Source organism: Hyla sarda, chromosome 2 (assembly GCF_029499605.1).
Source record: "Hyla sarda isolate aHylSar1 chromosome 2, aHylSar1.hap1, whole genome shotgun sequence".
In the NCBI taxonomy this organism is placed as follows: domain Eukaryota; kingdom Metazoa; phylum Chordata; class Amphibia; order Anura; family Hylidae; genus Hyla; species Hyla sarda.
Window position 1 is genome coordinate 86,150,767 of NC_079190.1, and position 20,706 is coordinate 86,171,472.

The window sequence follows — 20,706 nt, forward strand, 5'->3', positions numbered from 1 at the left end:
GTGTTACAATGGAAAAGTGACAGGCAGTTGAAAGACCTTATAGGCATGTACATAGACATATTGTAGGACATGAAGGCAAACGACAGGATAACAGATGGAGCTTCATCAATCTGTCTAACCACCAGGCCCGTCGCTACAGGACAGGCAAACCAAGCAATTGCTTGGGGCCCCGAGCAGAGCCAGTGCTTGTTGTGCCGTCCTCCTGCCCCTATCCCAGTTTGGCAGTTTGCCCTGTCGGCCGGGCCAGCAGTGCGAGAGCCTGGAGTGGGAGGCAGAGACTAAAGCCACTCGGCCTCTGGCTCCTATTTTTGTGCCCGCCCCGGCTCACCTGTAGACTAGGCTGTAGTTGCCAGGAACTCAGGATGTACCAGCCCCCAGTGCCGTACAGCTACACGCGTGATGTGTCGGCCTCGTATTGAAGTTCACAATGCTCACGTCACACTCCCAGAATTCAAGGACCGGTGCTACTAAATCCTGATGCCGGCCCTAGGTATTCTAAGAGCGTGACGTGCGTGGTGCGTGAACATCATTACTGCATGTTACGCAGCAGCAGAGGTACCAGCTGGGGGGGTCTAATATAGGGGTACTAGTAGTTTAACCCCCTCCCCCCAGTAGGCAGGTAGTACCGTACTACCTGCCTACTGGGGGGAGGGGGTTAATCTGGGGGTACTACCTTCCTACTTGGGGGGAGGGGGTTAATCTGGGGGTACTATGTGCCTACTGGGGGGAGGGGGTTAATCAGGGGGTAGGGATGGGAAGGGGAGAATGTGACAGTGGGGGAGGGGGGATGTGACATGGGGGAGAATGTGTCTAGGGGGGATAGAAATGAAATGAGGAAAATGTGATTAGGGGGGGATAGAAATGAAACGGGGAAGATGTGAAATGGATATACAATGGGGGAATAGATGTAAAATGGGGGGAGATTGGACATGAAATGGGAGGATTTAACTATTTGTTTATAATGTCGAAATTGCAATATTTAGGTCCATAATCGCAATCGCACAGTTTCCCCATATTGTGCAGCCCTATTAGCTATGTACCTGGCTACTTAACTACCTACATCATTGTTTCCCAACCAACCAAAATGCAAAACTATGACTCCCAGCATGCCCGGAAATCCAGTGGTCGTCTGGGCGCTGTAGTTTTGCAACAGCTGAAGGCACCATGGTTGGGGAAAGGCGACCTACCTACATATCTAACAACCTGCTCTTTTACTGGGCAGGACACCAAGGGGGGCATTATTACAGCTCTATAGATGAGGAGATTGTGTAGTGTTAAGGAGAGCACTGGAAAAATGCAGCGTCTAAGATGTTTGTTCTGCAGATGAAGAGAGATGAAGTTTTGGCTGGAAAAAGACATCATGGCAGTCTGAGTCGGACGGGGAAGAAAAGGAAAGAGGACGACGCTGATCAGAAAAGACGTGACCTGTGAGTTCCTTCATGTAGCTGTAATCACTTATATGGTAAATATATCCTGTGTACAGCTGGTATGTACCTCTATATGGTCCTGTATAGGGGAGGGGGGCCTCCATGTCTATTTTGCTTGGGGCCCCCAAATTCCTTCAAATGGCCCTGCTAGCCACTAAGACGCTAAAGTTAGCATTGACCACAGCATCTAAGGGGTTAAATTAAGATGTGGTTTGATCCTGGTTGCTAGAGTGGATTGTTGCCTGTGTGAGAGTAGGGTCAATCCGCAGCTACGAGTAGACACACAGCGATCTGCTAATCATTGTACGCATGCACAGTGTATTCGCAGACATCGTGGCTGCTCTCCCTGCTTCCTGAGCTAGGCTAAGAGCAGCCGCGATGTGTGCGAGTACACTGCGTCTGCTCTTATCGGTGGATTGCCACTACGAGCAGGCATAGCTGGAGGAACACGGTAGGGTCCGTCATCAGCTGATCCACAGCGGCAAATATTCTGTGGATCCATTCCGTGCGACTCTACCCTAATATTGAAAGTGGTAGCTGAACTGATGTACATTACAATGGACTATTCTGTTAATGGAGTTTTCTAGCCAAAAGCTATTGATGGGGTAAAATATTTCCAGCACATTAAATTAACATTATTGTGCCAGATCTGATCTTTCCAATGGGCTGTCAGGATTTCATCCAGTTTGTACAATGTCTGTTCCCAAAATGATTCTCATTTTTACTCCTGGTTTGCTAGAAATAGGAAGATATAAGATGACTTTTTAAGAATGGGATCACAAGATTGCAGTTTTTCTCTATGCATATACATTATCACTACTTACTGTAACTCAGTAGGGCCTCATGTGCCATTTTCATTACCGGTCTCTTAACGGCCAGATGTGCCTTGGGGTTCCCTTAGGCACCATGGCCCTGGTGGGACTGCTACCTCTGCACCCCCAATAGATAGCCCCTGATGACACTGATCAAAGTTTGCATACAGTAGATGAATAAGTACATTGTACTACTACTTAACACCTTACAATTCAAGGAGGGTTTAAACTCTTTAAAGGGGTACTCCGGCGCCTACAGCTGTCATGCCCCCTCCCATATTACATAGTTAGTACGGTCGAAAAAAGACATACGTCCATCAAGTTCAACCAGGGAATTGAAGGGTAGGGGTGTGGTGGGATATTGGGGGAAGGGATGGGATTTTATATTACTGCATAAGCATTACTGTTATTTTGTTCAAGGAATGTATCTAACCCTGTTTTAAATTTATTAATCGTTCCTGCTGTGACTAGTTCCTGAGGTAGACTGTTCCATAAATTCACAGTTCTTATGGTAAAGAAGGCGTGTCGCCACTTGAGACTAAACCCTTTCTTCTTCAAACGGAGGGAGTGCCTCCTTGTCCTTTGAGGGGGCTTAACCTGGAACTGTTTTTCTCCATATGTTTTGTATGGGCCATTAATATATTTATATACGTTTATCATATCCCCCCTTAAACGTCTCTTCTCAAGACTAAACAATTGTAACTCCTTTAATCGCTCCTCATAGCTAAGATGTTCCATGCCCCATATTAGTTTAGTCGCGCGTCTCTGCACCCTTTTCAGCTCCACAGTGTCCCTTTTATGGACTGGTGCCCAAAACTGAACAGCATATTCCAGGTGAGGCCGTACCAATGCTTTATAAAGGGGGAGTATTATGTCCCTGTCCCTTGAGTCCATGCCTCTTTTGATACATGACAATATCCTGCCGGCTTTGGAAGCAGCAGCCTGACATTGCATGCTATTCTGAAGTCTGTGATCTACAAGTACACCCAGATCCTTCTCTACCAGTGACTCTGCCAGTTTAATCCCCCCTAAGACATACGATGCATGCAGGTTATTAGTACCCAGATGCATAACTTTACATTTATCCACATTGAACCTCATTTGCCAAGTGGATGTCCAGACACTTAGTCTATCCAAGTCATCTTGTAACTTATGCACATCCTCTATAGACTGTACTGTGCTACAAAGCTTGGTGTCATCTGCAAAGATAGAAACAGAGCTGTTAATACCATCCTCTATATCATTGATAAATAAATTAAACAACAGCGGTCCCAGTACTGAACCTTGGGGTACACCACTAATAACCGGGGACCAATCAGAGTACGAATCATTGACCACCACTCTCTGGGTACGATCCATGAGCCAGTGTTCAATCCAGTTACAAACTAAAGTTTCCAAGCCCAAAGACCTTAACTTACCTGTCAGACGTCTATGAGGGACAGTATCAAACGCTTTAGCAAAATCCAGAAACACTATATCCACAGCCATTCCTCTGTCAAGGCTTCTACTCACCTCTTCATAAAAGCAAATTAGATTGGTTTGACAACTTCTATCCTTAGTAAACCCATGCTGGCTATCACTTATAATACAATTATCCCCTATGTATTCTTGCATTGAGGGGCGGAGCGTGACGTCACATGGGGGCGGAGTAGTGACGTCACACGCCGCCGACCCCGTGGTAATCAGACCCGGAGCGAACATGCTCCGGGGACTGATTTTAACTGGGGTGCTGCGTGTAAGATCACGGGGGTCCCCAGCTGCGGGACCCCCGCGATCAGGCATCTTATCCCCTCATTTGGATAGGGGATAAGATGTCTAAGCGCAGGAGTACCCCTTTAAGCACACAGCATACTTTCATTTTTGCATTTTTATTTTGTCCTTGCCGATTTAAGAGACATAATTCTTTTACTTTATCCATCCACAGAGCCATATGAGGGTTTGTTTTGCAGGTCAATGTACTTTGCAGTGATACCTTTTATTTTATCATAAAATGTACCGCAAAGCTAAAAATATATTTTTAAGGGGAAAATGAAAATAAAAAATACTGCAAATTTTGGGGGTTTTCATTTTCACTTTGTGCACTTTTCTGTAAAAATGACATGTAAACTTTATCCTGTGGTTTAATAGGATTATAACAATACCCATATTTACATGCTTGTCTATTATTATACTGCTTTTAATAACAGTAAACCTTTTTGACAAAATAATTTGTCCTATTCTGACCCCTATAAGGCTAGGTTTCCACTTGTTTTTTTTTCTGGCAGTTTTTGGAAAACTGCCACTGCAGTTTTTGAGCCAAAGTCCATAACGGAGGAGAAGTATAAATCCTTCCTTTATATGTCCTATTCCTTTTGAATACACTTCTGGCTTTGGCTCAAAAACTGCAGTGGCAGTTTTCCAAAAACTGCAAGAAAAAAAAAACAAGTGGAAACCTAGCCTAACTTTATCTTTCTGTTTAATGGGCTGTATAACGGTTCATTTTTTGCCTTATGATCTGTAGTTTTTATCAGTTCTAATTTTACAGAACTTTTTGATTTTTTTTTTTTACAAAAAATGTTCTGACAAATGATATGAACAAAAATCAGCATTTTTTGTGTATGGTATTTTGTTTATGTTTCTGAACGTACGGGATTGCCGTTATCTGTCATTAACGCACCTGTGTGCAACCAATGCAGAAAAGACAATTAGAAAATGTTTCTTACACGCTGTGGTAGGTGGCTGTGAGTAAGGAGTTTTCTCTTTGATATACAACCAATTGGTTAGGTTGATGTCTCTCGTCCTGCAGCATTGCCGTCTCTTTTCTCAGAAATCCGGTTCCCTCCTTGCAGCCTGAAAAAGAAGCGACTCCATTGCCTCTGTTTCTGCATTAGCCCCTCTCCACTCCTCTGGCCAAAGTGGTTGACACCAAGCTAGTCTGTTCTTTTACTGTCAGCATCAGGTCCAAGAACAGCAGAAGCTATTTGTCATTTAACAGAACTTTTTTTTTTATCATTTTGGGTCTCTGTCCTGAGACCTTCTCTTATCAGTAGATATAGCTGGCTGAAGTGTGGTAGCCGAATTCACTCCCCAGCTGCCTGTGATCTCTATCCATATGCTGGAAACAGACTTAATAGAATTACAAAGGAGCCTTTTGCCTGCAACTGGACAGAGAGTGCAGCCAGCCGGGGCCACAATACTGCATGCTTCAGCTAGGTATATCTAGCCTTTGGAGGGTCTTAGGACTGAGACACTGATCAAAACTTTTGACAGGTCAAAGGGTAGAGCTCTAATACTGAGGTTCAGTTTTGCCTTACATCTATGTAGTGTACTATTTTTTACCTGTTAATCTGTCAAGGGCCTACATACTGTGAAAGTCCAGCCAAAACTACTCACCAGCTGGTGTTCTAGACAAATACTGTTTTAAGCGTAGTGAAGCATATTGTACTCCCCTCATATATACACTAAGTATGTCAGGCAGAGAAGTGCCAGGACATGCACAGAGGAGTGGCAAAGGCCTAAATCCTTCAGACAGAGGTGGCAGCAGCAGACTAGGGGCGAGGGGCAATAGGAGTCGCAGCGATCAGCTAGCGGTCGTGTCTCGACCAGCAACCCATCTGCCGTTGTCGATTGGTTAACACGGTCATCCACTTCCTCACAAGTGACCTCTGACACCCCAGTCAACAGTCGCTGGGTTCCTCAGACACAATCCTCAGTTGGCATGGCCCGGGAGCAGTACCTGTACTCCCATTGCCTCTGTCCTATGCTGTTCCCTCCCCTACAGAAGTATCTTATGCTGTGGGTTCAGCTCCACTATTCACTGAGGACAATCTAATAGAGGACACTCAGCAGCTACCGTCCAGCCAATATGTGGAGGAGACATCCGCCGTTTCCTCCGCTAGGCGGCCAAGTTGTGATGAGGAGAGTGACGTTGGAGGCGGTGTTGCCAGGGTTGAGGGTCCTGAAGCAGACACTGTTGAGGAACCTGAGGAGGACATCAGTGACGTGCAGACACTTGGTGATGATGATGAAGCCGATCGCAATTGGGAGCCAGGTGCAAAAGTGGCTTCATCATCATCAGGAGAAGAGAGTTGCAGGTCGCCCATGAGGCAGCAGCTGAGCCAGCAAGGCGGTAGCATGGTTGGCAGTCAGCGTGGTGGCAGAAGTGGAAATTCTGGAGCCAAACTTGCCATGGGGAGACCACCTGCTTCGCAGCAGCCTATCTTCCCAGGAGGTAGTGGAACAGGGGTTCTTGGAGACGGTAGCAGTAGCAGTCAATTAGTGCGGACTGTTGGTGTGAAAATCAGCTACTCGGCAGTGTGGCAGTTTTTCATCAAGCATCCGGAGGAGGTTCACATAGCCACATGCAAGATATGTCGGCTGAAGGTGAAGCATGGCCAGGGTCCCAATGTTGGCACCATGGACCTGCATCAACATATGCTTCACCACCATAAAGCGGCCTGGGAGAACCATGGCTCCGATGTAGTAGTCCAGACTGCTGCATCACCCAGTGGCACGCCGCTCCCTCTTTCAGCCAGCCAAGGCTCCACCACCTCAGCCGAAGGGAGCTGTGTGTCATACCCTCCTTCTGTCACTCCAGATGTTCCTGCTCCCCCTACTTTTAGTCAGCCATTCCGCCAACAATCCATCGGCGAAGCCATGTTCAAGAGACAACAGTATGCGCCCATTCATCCAACGGTGCACAAGCTGAATGTGCTCCTGTCTAACTTGCTGGTGCTGCAGTCCCTCCCTTTTCAAGTGGTGGACTTTGCACCTTTCAGAGAACTGATGGCTTGTGCTGAGCCGAGGTGGAGAGTGCCAAGCTGTCATTTCTTTGAGAAGAAGGCAGTACCAGCCCTGCACAATTTTGTGGAAGAGAAGGTGAGCCAGTCCTTGAGCCTGTAGGTGTGTACCAAAGTGCACGGCAGCGCCGATGTCTGTAGCTGTAACTACGGTCAGGGACAATACATGTCCTTTACGGCTCACTGGGTGAATGTGGTTCCTGCACAGCCACAACCCCAATTTGGACAGATCACGCCGCTTCCTCCTCCACGCTCTCAGCCCGTTGGTCCTTTGACAGTGTGCGACTCCGCCTCCTCATCCTCCACCCTGTCCTCAGCCTCCACTGCCCAGACAAGTCTCAGTGGCCCTTCAGCATACTATGTGTGCAGGGCATGGCAGTGACACGCTGTTCTTCATATGGTTTGCCTTGGCGAAAAGAGTCACACAGGGGGGGAACTGCTAAAAGTAATTCGTAAAGAAATTGGAGCATGGCTTACTCCACGAAAACTGGAAATGGGAACCATGGTGACTGACAACGGGAAGAACATCTTACATGCGCTGCGACAAGGAAGGCTGAGCCATGCGCCATGCATGGCACACGTGTTCAATCTGGTTGTGAAGCAGTTCCTGAAGTGTTCCCCTCATTTGCAAGACATCCTAACAATGTGAAGGAAACTTTGCATGCACTTCAGCCACTCATACACCACAAAGCACACCCTCCTTGAGTTGCAGCGTCAGAACGGTATCCCACAACATAGTCTGATTTGTGACGTTGCCACACGTTGGAATTCCACCCTCCATGTGTTGGACCGACTGTACAAACAGAGAAAAGCCATTACCGATTTCTTGATGATCCAAGTGGATAGGGGTACTCCCCTGTGTAACTTCAATGTGAACCAGTGGCAGCTCATTCATGACACCTGCTGTTTGCTCAGGCCCTTTGAGGAAGCCACATTATTAGTAAGTCGCCAGGATTACGGGATGAACAACGTCATTCCACTGCTTCATTTCTTACAACACGTGTTGGAAACGATGGCTGGTCAGGGCACTGGAGACGTAGCGCCTACATCTCACGGCCTGTGGGGGCTGAACTGGAGGAGGAGGACGGGGTGGGGCACAGTGGAGCACAGTTTAGGTTTTGCCAAATGGGCATTTTTTCTAGTAATCTGACAGGAGAGGAGGAGCCGGAGCAGCCAGAGAAGCCAGAGGGTTATAAGGAAAGTGAGACAGAGGACCCAGACACACCGTGGCAGTATGCAGTGGAGATGGAGGCAGGGAGTCCCTCTGAGTCACTTGCACAAATATCACAATGCATGCTCACCTGCTTATATCCAAAAAAATATATATAATTTTATTGATATACATTAAAAATCTTATAAAAATATGGAATTTATATTAAGGGAAGCACAAAATTTATATTAAGGGAAGCACAAAAAAGTGGAGAATAAATAGGCGTTGCTCCAGAACAGACCCACATCAATATGAAGTCAGCATATAATAGGTAAGTATCCACATGTATATATGCTATGTAAACCATAGGGACCATGGATTCCTCCTATAAGTGGTAAAGACAAGCTCACATGAAAGATACATACATACATACCAAAATTGTGATGTACAATTGTGATGTCGCTGGAGCGACGCCACCCCAACGCACATTTTGGGATGTCCTTCATCCCCAGGACTAGGGGGGCAGGAGCAGTACCAGCTCCATCAGCAGCAGGCTGAGTCTACAGTCGCTGATGAGTAGCTTTCTTCACCTGCATAGTGAAGAAACTCATCAGGAGCAGGTAGACCTGGAGCAGGACCTGAACCAGCAGGTGGTGGCATACCTTGACATGCCCATGCCAACACACCTTGAAGATCCGCTGGACTTCTGGGCAGCCAAACTTGATTTGTGGCTGCAACTAGCAGAGTTTTCCCTGGAAAAGCTGTCCTGCCCCGCCAGAAGTGTGCCATCAGAGCGGGTGTTTAGTGCAGCGGGGGCCATAGTCACTGTCAGGCCCAAGGCCTGATTATGGAAACATACATGTGTTTTATAAGACATGGGTGAGGGGTCATTCAGACGGTATATCCTTTGTTTGCTGTGTATTGCATTTTATTGAGGGGGTCTGGCTGTTTGTTTGTATCTCCTTTGAAGTCATGCACTCTGGTCTCATCATATAATCAAAGAGATAAGGGGCCAGGAAGAGAGAAGACCCCCTGGTGGGCTCAGAGGGGAGGGGGGAACGGAGTCTCCCTCCAAAAAGGCAGATATATAATATTTAACAATGCTAGACTCAGGTTATTCAAGGCTTTGCCAGAAGCTGACAAGACCATCCTAAGAACAGCTGGAACTCACTCTCATGGACTGCTATATCATCATGCTGTAAAAACATTTTTTGTTTTCTGAACTTGTCTTGCCAAACTCTTTTATATATTTTTGTAACTGTATGTCATTTGTTTATTTTTATGCATAGCACTGTGATACCTTTTATCAGATTAAATGTTTAATTAATCAGCTCTGGTCTTTGATCTCTAAATATATGAGCTCACCTTTCTGAAGGCAGCTCTGGTGGAAACACGTTTATCTAAGGGTTAATTTGGTGACTTGCTGGGACTAGTAGTGGATACCCAGAGGTCTGGCGGCTTTAACCCTTGCACCATCACACTCTCTCTAATGTCTTGGCTGGACCGATAGGGTGTGATCGTGACAACTGGTGGCAGCGGCGGGATATATTTAGAGATTTTTAGTGCTTGCTGGATTTTACCTGTAAGGAAATCTTAGCACTAAAAAGAAATTGCATACATATTCTTGTGTGTAAATTCCAAAGACAGAGCTCAGTGCTGGTTTAAAAGATATACAAAAAGAGTGCAAGACAGTTCTGTCCTCCCCATCTCCTGTTTTACCTCCTCTGTCTCATCTCGGAAATATGGAGGCATATCGCAAGCAGTCCAAGCCTGCACTGGAGCTAATGTGCCAAGAAAAGGACATCCCTACTGCAGGAAAGAACAAGGAACAACTTATTGCTGAGCGTGTGGAGTATGATGCCCGTGCAGAAGAGCTGAGTGACATGAGACAAAGTCCTACAGCTGGAACTGCCATCCAAGGACTGATATCTCCTGGGGAATACAACATTACTCCCCATCAGGACAGTACTCCACATGAGGCCTTGGACTCTTATATGCGGACTGCCTTACAACACCTTGGGAATGTGGATGCCAATATGAAACTCCAACTGCTTCTCCAGTACCGAACTGCAGAGAGGAAGGCTCAGGCACGAGCCGCAGAGAGAGAGGCGGCAGAGAGGCCCAGCGGAGGCATGTACTGGAGGTTCTGAGGCCTAGAGGGGATACTTTATCTGCACGCAGTGATGTGCAGGATCAAGGAGACCACAAACCTCGCTTGGAACATTTCCCCATGTTGGAGAAAGATGGTGATCTGGATGTGTTCCTGAGGGGATTTGAAAAGGTTTACCGGCAGTTCCATCTACCTAAGGAACAGTGGAGACGATATCTTACCCCATGGCTGCGAGGGAAAGCTCTGGATGTGTTTGCTTCGCTTCCCTCTGAGAGTGACCAGGACTATGAGGTAATAAAATCTGCCCTGCTAAAAAGTTTTAATCTGACTCCAGAGGCTTATCGGAAAAAGTTTCGGACTTTGCAACAAAGTGCCACAGAAAGCTGCACTGAACATGCAGGTCAGCTAAGGATTGCATTCAGGCAATGGACTGGGGGCCTACAAGTCACTATCTATGAGGTCCTGGAGGACTTGATGGTCCTTGATCAGTTTCTCCAAACATGGAGCTTTGAAGCCAGAGAGTGGATTTTGGACCGCAAGCCCAAGACAGCCATGGAAGCAGCAGAACTAGTAGATGACTTTGCCAATAACCGGGCGCCAGCAGCAAAGCGTGGATCTGCACAAGCTGGAGCAAGTACGTGGAGGGGAGCCACACAACCACTAAGCACCAAGTCAGCTGGAAAATTATTGCCATCAGCACCAAAAGCAACAGGAGCAACTTTGGGTCAGGGGGACACCCGCCGATGTTACAATAGCCCTGTGTATGATGCCTGTATTGTTATGTCTGGAACTGAGGGGGAGGAAGGTAAACCCTAGGGAGGCATACCAATGGTGGCAGTGGTAACGCATCAGCAGCATGCCAGGGCTGCAGCTTTAACAGGAAGGGAGGATTGTGATAAAAGGGGCAAGCTGTGTGACTTGCAAGCCCCAGCAGAGGAAGGTGGAGATGCTAGTTCACCTGGGGGAAATGTGCTCCCTGATACCACGAGATGGGGGGAGGGAAATGAGCATTTCCGGGAAGCTCTGCGCAGTGACCCTTCCCTTGAAGGGCTGAGACAACGTGCTGAGCATACAGATGTTGACACATAGGGGCATCGGGTATATTGGGAAAATGATATCTTGTACTGGGAGTCCCTTTCCAAAGGCATGCTAGGGGCCCAGGAGGGAGAAAGGCCGTTAGTGGTTCCTAGGCAGTACAGGAAAGAGCTGCTGAGGTTAGCCCATGAGACCACCCTGGCAGGACATTTGGGAGTGGTCTATGCGGTTATAGAGAAGGAATGTCTAGCTGTGGTCTGGGCTTTGCAAAAATTACAGCCATACCTGTATGGCAGGGATTTTACTGTCATAACTGATCACAACCCTCTGCATTGGTTGGACAGAGTGTCCGGTAACAATGGCACCTTGAAACAAATGCTAAAAAAATTTGTAGAATCGGAGGGCAGAGACTGGGAAAAGTATTTACCCCATCTGTTATTTGCTTACAAGGAGGTACCCCAAGAGTCTACTGGTTTCTCGCCCTTTGAGTTATTATATGGTCACAAAGTGTGGGGACCCCGAGATTTAGTTAGGGAAGAATGGGAAGGGGGGCTACCTGCCCCTGAGACTTCTGTGGTGGAGTGTGTTCTGAGATTCAGGGACAGGATGCAGACATTGACTGGGCTGGTACAGGACAACCTCATAGCAGCACAGTCCAGGCAGAAGTACTGGTATGATCACAATGCAAGGGACCGGGTCTATGAAGTGGGACAGAAGGTAATGGTTCTGAACCCCATCAGGCAGAATAAGTTGCAGGCTGCCTGGGAGGGTCCCTTTACCATTTTACAGTGCCTAGAACCCACCACATATGTAGTAGCCCTTGATGAGAAAGGTCAGAGGCAGAGACCGTACCACATTAATATGCTAAAGGCATACTATGACCCTGAGGAGGTGGTACTCGGTGTATGTAGTGTAGTGCACCAGAGGAATGGCTGGGTAGTGATCCCTTACTTGATCTAGTGGAGGAAGCTAAGAGCCAGGGATCCCTTCAGGATGTGGAGATCAATCCACAGCTCTCAGATGAAAGGAGGAAGCAGCTTAATCAGGTACTAGGCCCCTTCAGTGCCATCTCTGCCTGGGAATGCAGGGCCTGTGGTGTCAAGAAAAGAAATAGACGGTTAAAGGGTACCTCTCATCAAAAAAACGTTTGATATAGTATAGATTAATGTATGCAGAATAACTTTACAATTGCATGTTATTAAAAAATATGTTTCTTTCTATTTAATTTTCCTCTTTGAAGAAATGACCACTAGGGGTCTCCCTACCAGTCCTGGCAGCAAGCATTTCAGACTCATGCTGGAGTCCTAAACACTACGAGCTGCCAGTCTGCTTTGTTCACAAAGGAGAACACTCAGAGCTGCCAGCCTGCTTTGTTCACAGCCTTTTTGGCTGTGAACAAAGCAGGCTGGCAGCTCTGAGTGTTTAGGACTCCAGCATGAGTCAGAAATGCTTGCTGACAGGACTGATCGGGAAAAATACAATCGAAAGAAGCTTATTTTTCATTAACATGCTATTGGAAAGTTATTCAACATTCATTAATCTAAAATATATCAAAAGTTTATTTGATGAGAGGTACCCTTTAACCTCTTAAGGACCCATGACGTATGCATACGTCATGGGTCCCGGTCCTGCGATATAACGCGGGGTCACACGGTGACCCCGCATCATATCGCGGCGGGCCCGGCGTCATAGTGAAGCCGGGACCCGCCTCTAATAGCGCGCGGCACTGATCGCTGTGCCGCGCGCTATTAACCCTTTAGCCGCGCGCTCAAAGCTGAGCCGCGCGGCTAAAAACGAAAGTAAAAGTGCCCGGCTAGCTCAGAGAGCTGTTCGGGATCGCCGCGGTATAATCGCGGCATCCCGAACAGCTGTAGCACAGGAGGAGGTCTTCTTACCTTCTCCTGTGCTGTCCGATCGCCGAATGAATGCTTCAAGCCTGAGATCCAGGCTTGAGCATTCAATCGCCGAAAACACTGATTGATCCATTCCTATGGAGATGGATCAATCAGTGTAAAAGATCAGTACATGCAATGTTATAGCCCCCTATAGGAGCTATAATATTGCATAAGAAAAGTGTAAAAAAATCATTAACCCTTTCAATTATCCCTTCCCCTAATAAAAGTTTGAATCACCCGGCATTTCCAAAAATAAAAAAAACATTATGTAAATAATAATAAAAATAAACATATGTGGTATCGCCGCGTGCGGAAATGTCCGATTTATAAAAATATACCACTTTTTAAACCGCTCGTTCAATGGCGCACGCGCAAAAAAATTCCAAAGTCCAAAATAGCGCATTTTTGATCACTTTTTATACCACAAAAAAGTGAATAAAAAAGTGATCAAAAAGTCTGATCAGAACAAAAATGGTACTGATAAAAACTTCAGATGACGGCGCAAAAAATGAGTCCTCAAAGCACCCTGAACACAGAAAAATAAAAAAGTTATAGGGGTCAAAAGATGACCATTTTAAACGTATAAATTTTCCTGCATGTATTCATGATTTTTTTCGGAAGTGATACAAATTCAAACCTATACAAGTAGGGTATCATTTTAACCGTATGGACCTACAGAATAAAGATAAGGTATCATTTTTGACAAAAAATGTACTGCGTTAAAATAGAAGCCCCCAAAACTTACAAAATAGTGTTTTTTCATCAATTTTGTCGCACATTGATTTTTTTTCCCGTTTCACCGTAGATTTTTGGGTAAAATGACTAATGTCATTACAAAGTAGAATTAGTGACGCAAAAATTAAGCCATTATATATAATTTTAGGTGAAAATTTTTAAGAGTTATGATTTTTTTAAGTTAAGGAGGAAAAATTGAAAATGAAAAAACGGAAAAAGCCCGGGTCCTTAAGGGGTTAAGGAAGACAGATCAATCAGCCTGGAAAGGCAAGATCTCTCTGTCTCCATCTTAAGGGGGAGGTGTCAGGCCCAAGGCCTGATTATGGAAACATACATGTGTTTTATAAGACATGGGTGAGGGGTCATTCAGACGGTGTATCCTTTGTTTGCTGTGTATTGCATTTTATTGGGGGGTCTGGCTGTTTGTTTGTATCTCCTTTAAAGTCATGCACACTGGTCTCATCATATACTCAAAGAGATAAGGGGCCAGGAAGAGAGAAGACCCCCTGGTGAGATCAGAGGGGAGGGGGGAATGGAGTCCCTCCAAAAAGGCAGATATATAATATTTAACAATGCTAGACTCAGGTTGTTCAAGGCTGTGCCAGAAGCTGACAAGACCATCCTAAGAACAGCTGGAACTCACTCTCATGGACTGCTATATCATCATGCTGTAAGAACTTCATCTTTTGTTTTCTGAACTTGTCTTGCCAAACTCTTTTATATATTTTTGTAACTGTGTGTCATTTGTTTATTTTAATGCATAGCACTGTGATACCTTTTATCAGATTAAATGCTTAATTAATCAGCTCTGGTCTTTGATCTCTAAATGTATGAGCTCACCTTTCTGAAGGCGGCTCTGGTGGAAACATGTTTATCTAAGGGTTAATTTGGTGACTGGGACTAGTAGTGGATACCCAGAGGTCTGGCGGCTTTAACTCCTTAAGGACCAAGGACGTACCAGTACGTCCTTGGTTCTGCTCCCGTGATATAATGCGGGGTAACACGGTAACCCCGCATCATATCACGGCGGGCCCGGCGTCATAGTGAAGCCGGGACCCGCCGCCAGTAGCGCGCAGCGCCGATCGCGGCGCAGCGCGCTAATAACCGTTTAGCTGCGTGCTCAGAGCTGAGCCACGCGGCTAAAAGTGAAAGTAAAAACTGCCGGTTAGCTCAGTGGGCTGTTTGGGATAGCCGCGGCGAAATCGCGGCATCCCGAACAGCTTGCAGGACAGCCGGAGGGTCCCTACCTGCCTCCTCGCTGTCCGATCACCGAATGACTGCTTAGTGCCTGAGATCCAGGCATGAGCAGTCAAGCGGCAGAATCATCGATCACTGGTTTCCTATGAGAAACCAGTGATCAATGTAAAAGATCAGTGTGTGCAGTGTTATAGGTCCCTATGGGAGCTATAACACTGCAAAAAAAAAGTGAATAAAGATCATTTAACTCCTCCCCTATTAAAAGTTTGAATCACCCCCTTTTCCCATAAAAAAAACACAGTGTAAATAAAAATAAAAATAAACATATATGGTATCACCGCGTGCGGAAATGTCCGAATTAAAAAAATATATAATTAATTAAACCGCTCGGTCAATGGCGTGCGCGCAAAAAAATTACAAAGTCCAAAATAGTGCATTTTAGGTCACTTTTTATATAATTTTAAAATGAATAATTTTGATCAATAAGTCCTATCAATGGTACCGTTAAAAACTTCAGATCACGGTGCAAAAAATGAGCCCTCCTACAGCCCCATAAATGGAAAAATAAAAAAGTTATAGGGGTCAGAAGATGACAATTTTAAACGTATAAATTTTCCTGCATGTAGTTATGATATTTTCCAGAAGTACGACAAAATCAAACCTATATAAGTAGGGTATCATTTTAATCGTGTGGACCTATAGAATAAAGATAAGGTGTCATTTTTACGGAAAAATTTACTATGTAGAAACGGAAGCCGCCAAAAGTTACAAAACGACTTTTTTTTTTTTTCAATTTTGTCGCGCAATGATTTTTTTTTCCTTTTCACCATAGATTTTTGGGCAAAATGACAGACGTCATTACAAAGTAGAATTGGTGGCGCAAAAAATAAGCAATCATATGGATTTTTAGGTGCAAAATTCAAAGAGTTATGATTTTTTAAAGGCAAGGAGCAAAAAACGAACATGCAAAAACGAAAAAAAAAAACGGTCCTTAAGGGGTTAACCCTTGCACCATCACACTCTCTCTAATGTCTTGGCTGGCCCGATATGATGTGATCGTGACAGTCACCCCAAGGAGAACTCGTCTGTCCACAAAAAATGTGGAGAGACTGACCTTTGTGAAGATGAATCAGGCATGGATCAGCCAGGATTTCCAACCACCAATGCCTAATGCATGAGAGTAGATTGACCATGGTGCCACACCAACACTTCACAAATATGAATAGTTCCAAACAGATTTAAGGCGCTGCTCCCCAGTTACAAACATTCCTCTGCATCAGACCTTTTTTCACCCACCTTCGTCACCGGGTACTGGTATTGCTACCCACCGCACCACTCTGTCACCGGGTCACTTTCAGGAATCCTGATACTGCTGCTGCCACCTCCAAGCTGTCTCATTCAGACACTATATGGTCTCCTCATGCTTCAGCCACCTCTAGGCTGTGCAATTCATCCAATATATGGTTTACTGATGCTTCAGCCAGCTCCAGTCCGTGTCATTCAACAACTACATGGTTTAGTGATGCTGCTGGGCCTAGGACATTACCTATACATGTTTATGGTAGGACTAGGTACCAGACATCTTCAATGGAAATTTCAAAATTCATCTTTTATTCTTAGAGAGTGTGAGGCCCTATTGTCTCCTCATGTTCAAGGCTGTGCCAGAAGCTGACAAGACCATCCTAAGAACAGCTGGAACTCACTCTCATGGACTGCTATATCATCATGCTTTAAGAACTTCATCTTTTGTTTTCTGAACTTGTCTTGCCAAACTCTTTTATATATTTTTGTAACTGTATGTCATTTGTTTATTTTTATGCATAGCACTGTGATACCTTTTATCAGATTAAATGTTTAATTAATCAGCTCTGGTCTTTGATCTCTAAATATATGAGCTCACCTTTCTGAAGGCAGCTCTGGTGGAAACACGTTTATCTAAGGGTTAATTTGGTGACTTGCTGGGACTAATAGTGGATACCCAGAGGTCTGGTGGCTTTAAGCCTTGCACATCACACTCTCTTTAATGTCTTGGCTGGCCCGATAGGGTGTGATCGTGACAGTCACCCCAAGGAGAACTCGTCTGTCCACAAAAAATGTGGAGAGCCTGACCTTTGTGAAGATGAATCAGGCATTGTTATGGACACTGAAATTATGTGTTTTTACATCCATTGTTTCCATGCAGTATACATTTCCCTGCCCCCACGGTTTTAGCTTGGTTTAGCCACAGCCACAGTGGGCGGGGCTAAAGAACCTGTTTTTCCAGGTTATGTGAGGAGAGTAGGCCAAAGGGGTGGGGCATTAGGGGATATCACAGGAAACCACATAGCCTTTGGGCCTCTTTTGCTTGGGAATTTCGTTGAGAGAGGAGCATCCTGCTCCTTAGCCTGGGATGGATAAGTATATTGGTTGTATCATTTCTACACTAAATATTCACGTATCACTTGCGTAGATTCCTGCTAGTTTGCTAAACATAGAGTATGTACTATTGTATTAATGCTTGTATGTATGTCTTATTTGGTTTAGCTAATTAATGTTTTTATTAAATGTTATTAACTTTGCTGGTTACCGAGTGATAGTTAATTTGGTGGTATACACTGCCGGTACAAGACATTTCTGCCAAAATACCTTGTACAATTATTTCATAGTTGTACAAAACTTAATCAGTGTTTCTGGGTGTTTTACAAACATATTTAGGACCTATAAATTTAGCCTGAACTTCCTGCTTCCGTTTTCATATAGTTGGTGCCATTTTGACTCCAACAAAGAGAGCACATGGTCGGGGGAGGGGCATGTTTGTTTTACTCTAATTCTAAAATCACAATTGGTGTAGCATGCAGGATTGTCCACAATAAGTGGAGCTGCAGACAGGATTATCACCTTTAGAACCGCAACAAATGGCGTAGTTGGCAGGATTTTGCCGGAAATTGAGTATTGGCAGTTAATAACCAAGTTGACAATAATAGTTTAATTACTTTTCTAATTTGGTGTATCTTTTTGATTACATTAGTATATGTTCCCAGTGTAATTGAGTGAGTCTACAAGAGACTTATTCTTAAACTGTGACCTAAGGATTATTGCTTTAGACAGGAGGAAGCCCTTACAGATTTTGTTGTATGTTACAATAGGTTAATCTGTTTAGATGTGGTTATCACGTGTAGCACTGTACTAGTTATACAGGATTCTCATAGACTGTTGCTTTGTGTTCCTTATTTAAGGGTAACTTTTATTGCATACATGATAGTTATTTAGTGATTTGTCACTGGTAATTAATAGCATTGCTTTTCTAGGTAATGGATGGTTTTATTGCATACATGATAGTCATTAGACACAGACTGTAAAGCATATTGAAAGTCTCCTGTTGTACATGTGTTGTTAGATTGTGAGTGTACCCTTAGTTGTGTGAGCTGTAACTCTACAATATATATTTTCAGTGCTTCACTAGTGAGAGGGCATACACACTTGTGCGAGATACCCCCAGTGTAGCCTGTATGTGTTAGTGGTACAATAAGGCTTACTGCAAACACGTGTGATTGTCCTGCCATCTGCTGTTGTTCAGAATGAGTTTCCTTAGGAAGAAGTTTTGTGCATTGATGGAGGATAGAAGGCCCAAATTTGGGGCTGTACCACATTGGGCTACCACTATGGGAAAATGGAGTGTTGTAGCAGAAGAGCTTGTACGCTATGGTGCACCGGTTTACCCAGAGATGGGGATGAGATAGGCGGTATGGCTCTGAAGCTTGATTTAGGGGTTTATCCAAAAAATGAGAGCCGAGCTGCGGCTGAAGTGGGCTGGACTCTGTTACATGCCCTAAAATGTGAGGTGCAGAGAAATGAGGAACTTGAGAAAGAGTTGCAGACAAAAACACAGGTGATTTGTGATAAAGATAAGCAGATTTGCATGTTGGAATCAGAGTTACTGGAATGGGAGAGCCAATGTATAGATACTGATGAAAAATTGTCTCAGTCTTATGCTGAAATCCAGGAGTTGAGGAATGAGATTGGTAAAAGCGAGTTCCCCAAAATGGTGTCTGGTGTGGCCTCTTCCCACAATTCACAGCCACATTTCACAGCAGATTTGCCCTCTGAAAAGGTCTGTGTTTCAAGTGCAAATAAGGGGGCGCTAGAGAGTGAGATTGTAGAAGTTCCCAGTGTTGGTTCTCAATTGTGTAATAAACAGAAATTGAATAACAATAAGGGCAAATACAAAGCAAATTGGAGAAGTTTAAGTGTTGTTAGAAGTGTGTCTCTGGCAGTGAAGCGGTATAGATCAGCTATGAAAAATGAGACCCAGATAGTAAATACGGCTAAAAGGGTAAAGTCTTGTTTTGCATGTGGTGTTTCAGGCCATATCGCTAGATATTGTAAGGCACATGGTAACAAAACGAAACACTCTTCAGCTAAATGTACTACATGTGGTCATAGTGGCCATATCTCCACAAGTTGTTATTCTACTGGAAACATGAAGCAGAGGGAACCAGGTAAATCCAGACTGACTGGGAAGGGAAATCTACATTCTTCCTCCAAACAACAGTTTCCAGAGAAATCTCTCAGCTTCCCATATAAACCTCATCTGTTTAATCCTATGAAAGATGACATTACAAAATACGTGTTCAAGGAGTTGTGTGCACAGGTAGCAATATTCTTACAGAAACCGTATATACAGGTGGAGGATCCCATGCCCCCTGTTGGTCAAACGGGGGAAGGGAGACTAAAGAGTGAACAAGGGCCACCTTCCTTTTGCATGTAAATAGTGTTCACTTGTTTTGTCTTTTGGGGAAAAATGGCGGTACGTAAGATACTGACTAAACTTTCTTTCTGCCCACTAGGGCCATACCATAGGCTTACTTGTAAAAATGACAATTCATTTGTTAGTTTAGGGTTGACATTTACAGGAGCCTCCCCAAATTTGTGGGGAAAACTAATTAGGAAGAAACTAACTAACCACTTTGATTTATTTTTTTCAAGAGGTGGGGGAGGTTTAGCAATAGCTATTCCTCCCACTAGAAGGCAATATGCCTAGAGGGACTGAGGTAACACTCACACTCAAATATTAGTTAGCAATGGTCGGAATAATGCTGGGAAAGTGAGTGTGGATATGCAGAGTGGAGTTCAACTGTGTCTGGTGTTGGGTTGTTCCAAGGTTCACTGATCAGCACAGGCAGAAGATAATCTCTGATGGGCCTGGAAATACTAAAATTGTATTGTTGGAAAGTGACTCTAAACCTGTTTATTTTCCATTCAGCAGATTAGTGGCAGTGTAACCCCGATCAACCCATCGACCTCCTATCAGAAGAATCCAAGCTCAACACAAAGAGATGACCAGATGACCAATGCTTCTAATGGAGTGAAGAAGGCTACCTATTCCCCAGCATCCCGTGGTTGGAAGATGACAAGGATCAAGTCGTCAAGACTGGGTTTGGATGACATCGCGAGACAGGAGAACCCAGAACCAAAGAATTCCCTCCAGCATTTTGGAAAAGGCTTTTAGACACCACAGAGGATGCTTTAAAGAAACTGTCTGAAGAGAAGCTACAAATAAGGGCTGTAGCTCTAACAATCTCCTAGCC

The 20,706-nt window shown here is 44.8% G+C and overlaps 1 protein-coding gene across 1 annotated transcript in view; it reads left to right on the forward strand.

Moving 5' to 3' along the window:
• Nucleotides 1-1,441: 1,441 nt before the first annotated feature.
• RBMS2 (RNA binding motif single stranded interacting protein 2) overlaps nucleotides 1,442-20,706 on the forward strand; it is a 167,939-nt gene continuing 148,674 nt past the window's right edge. Inside the window, exon 1 of the mRNA XM_056562405.1 lies at nucleotides 1,442-1,462. Within this exon, the coding sequence (XP_056418380.1) occupies nucleotides 1,460-1,462 (3 nt within the window). The 5' untranslated portion in view covers nucleotides 1,442-1,459. The remainder of the gene's footprint in view (nucleotides 1,463-20,706) is intronic.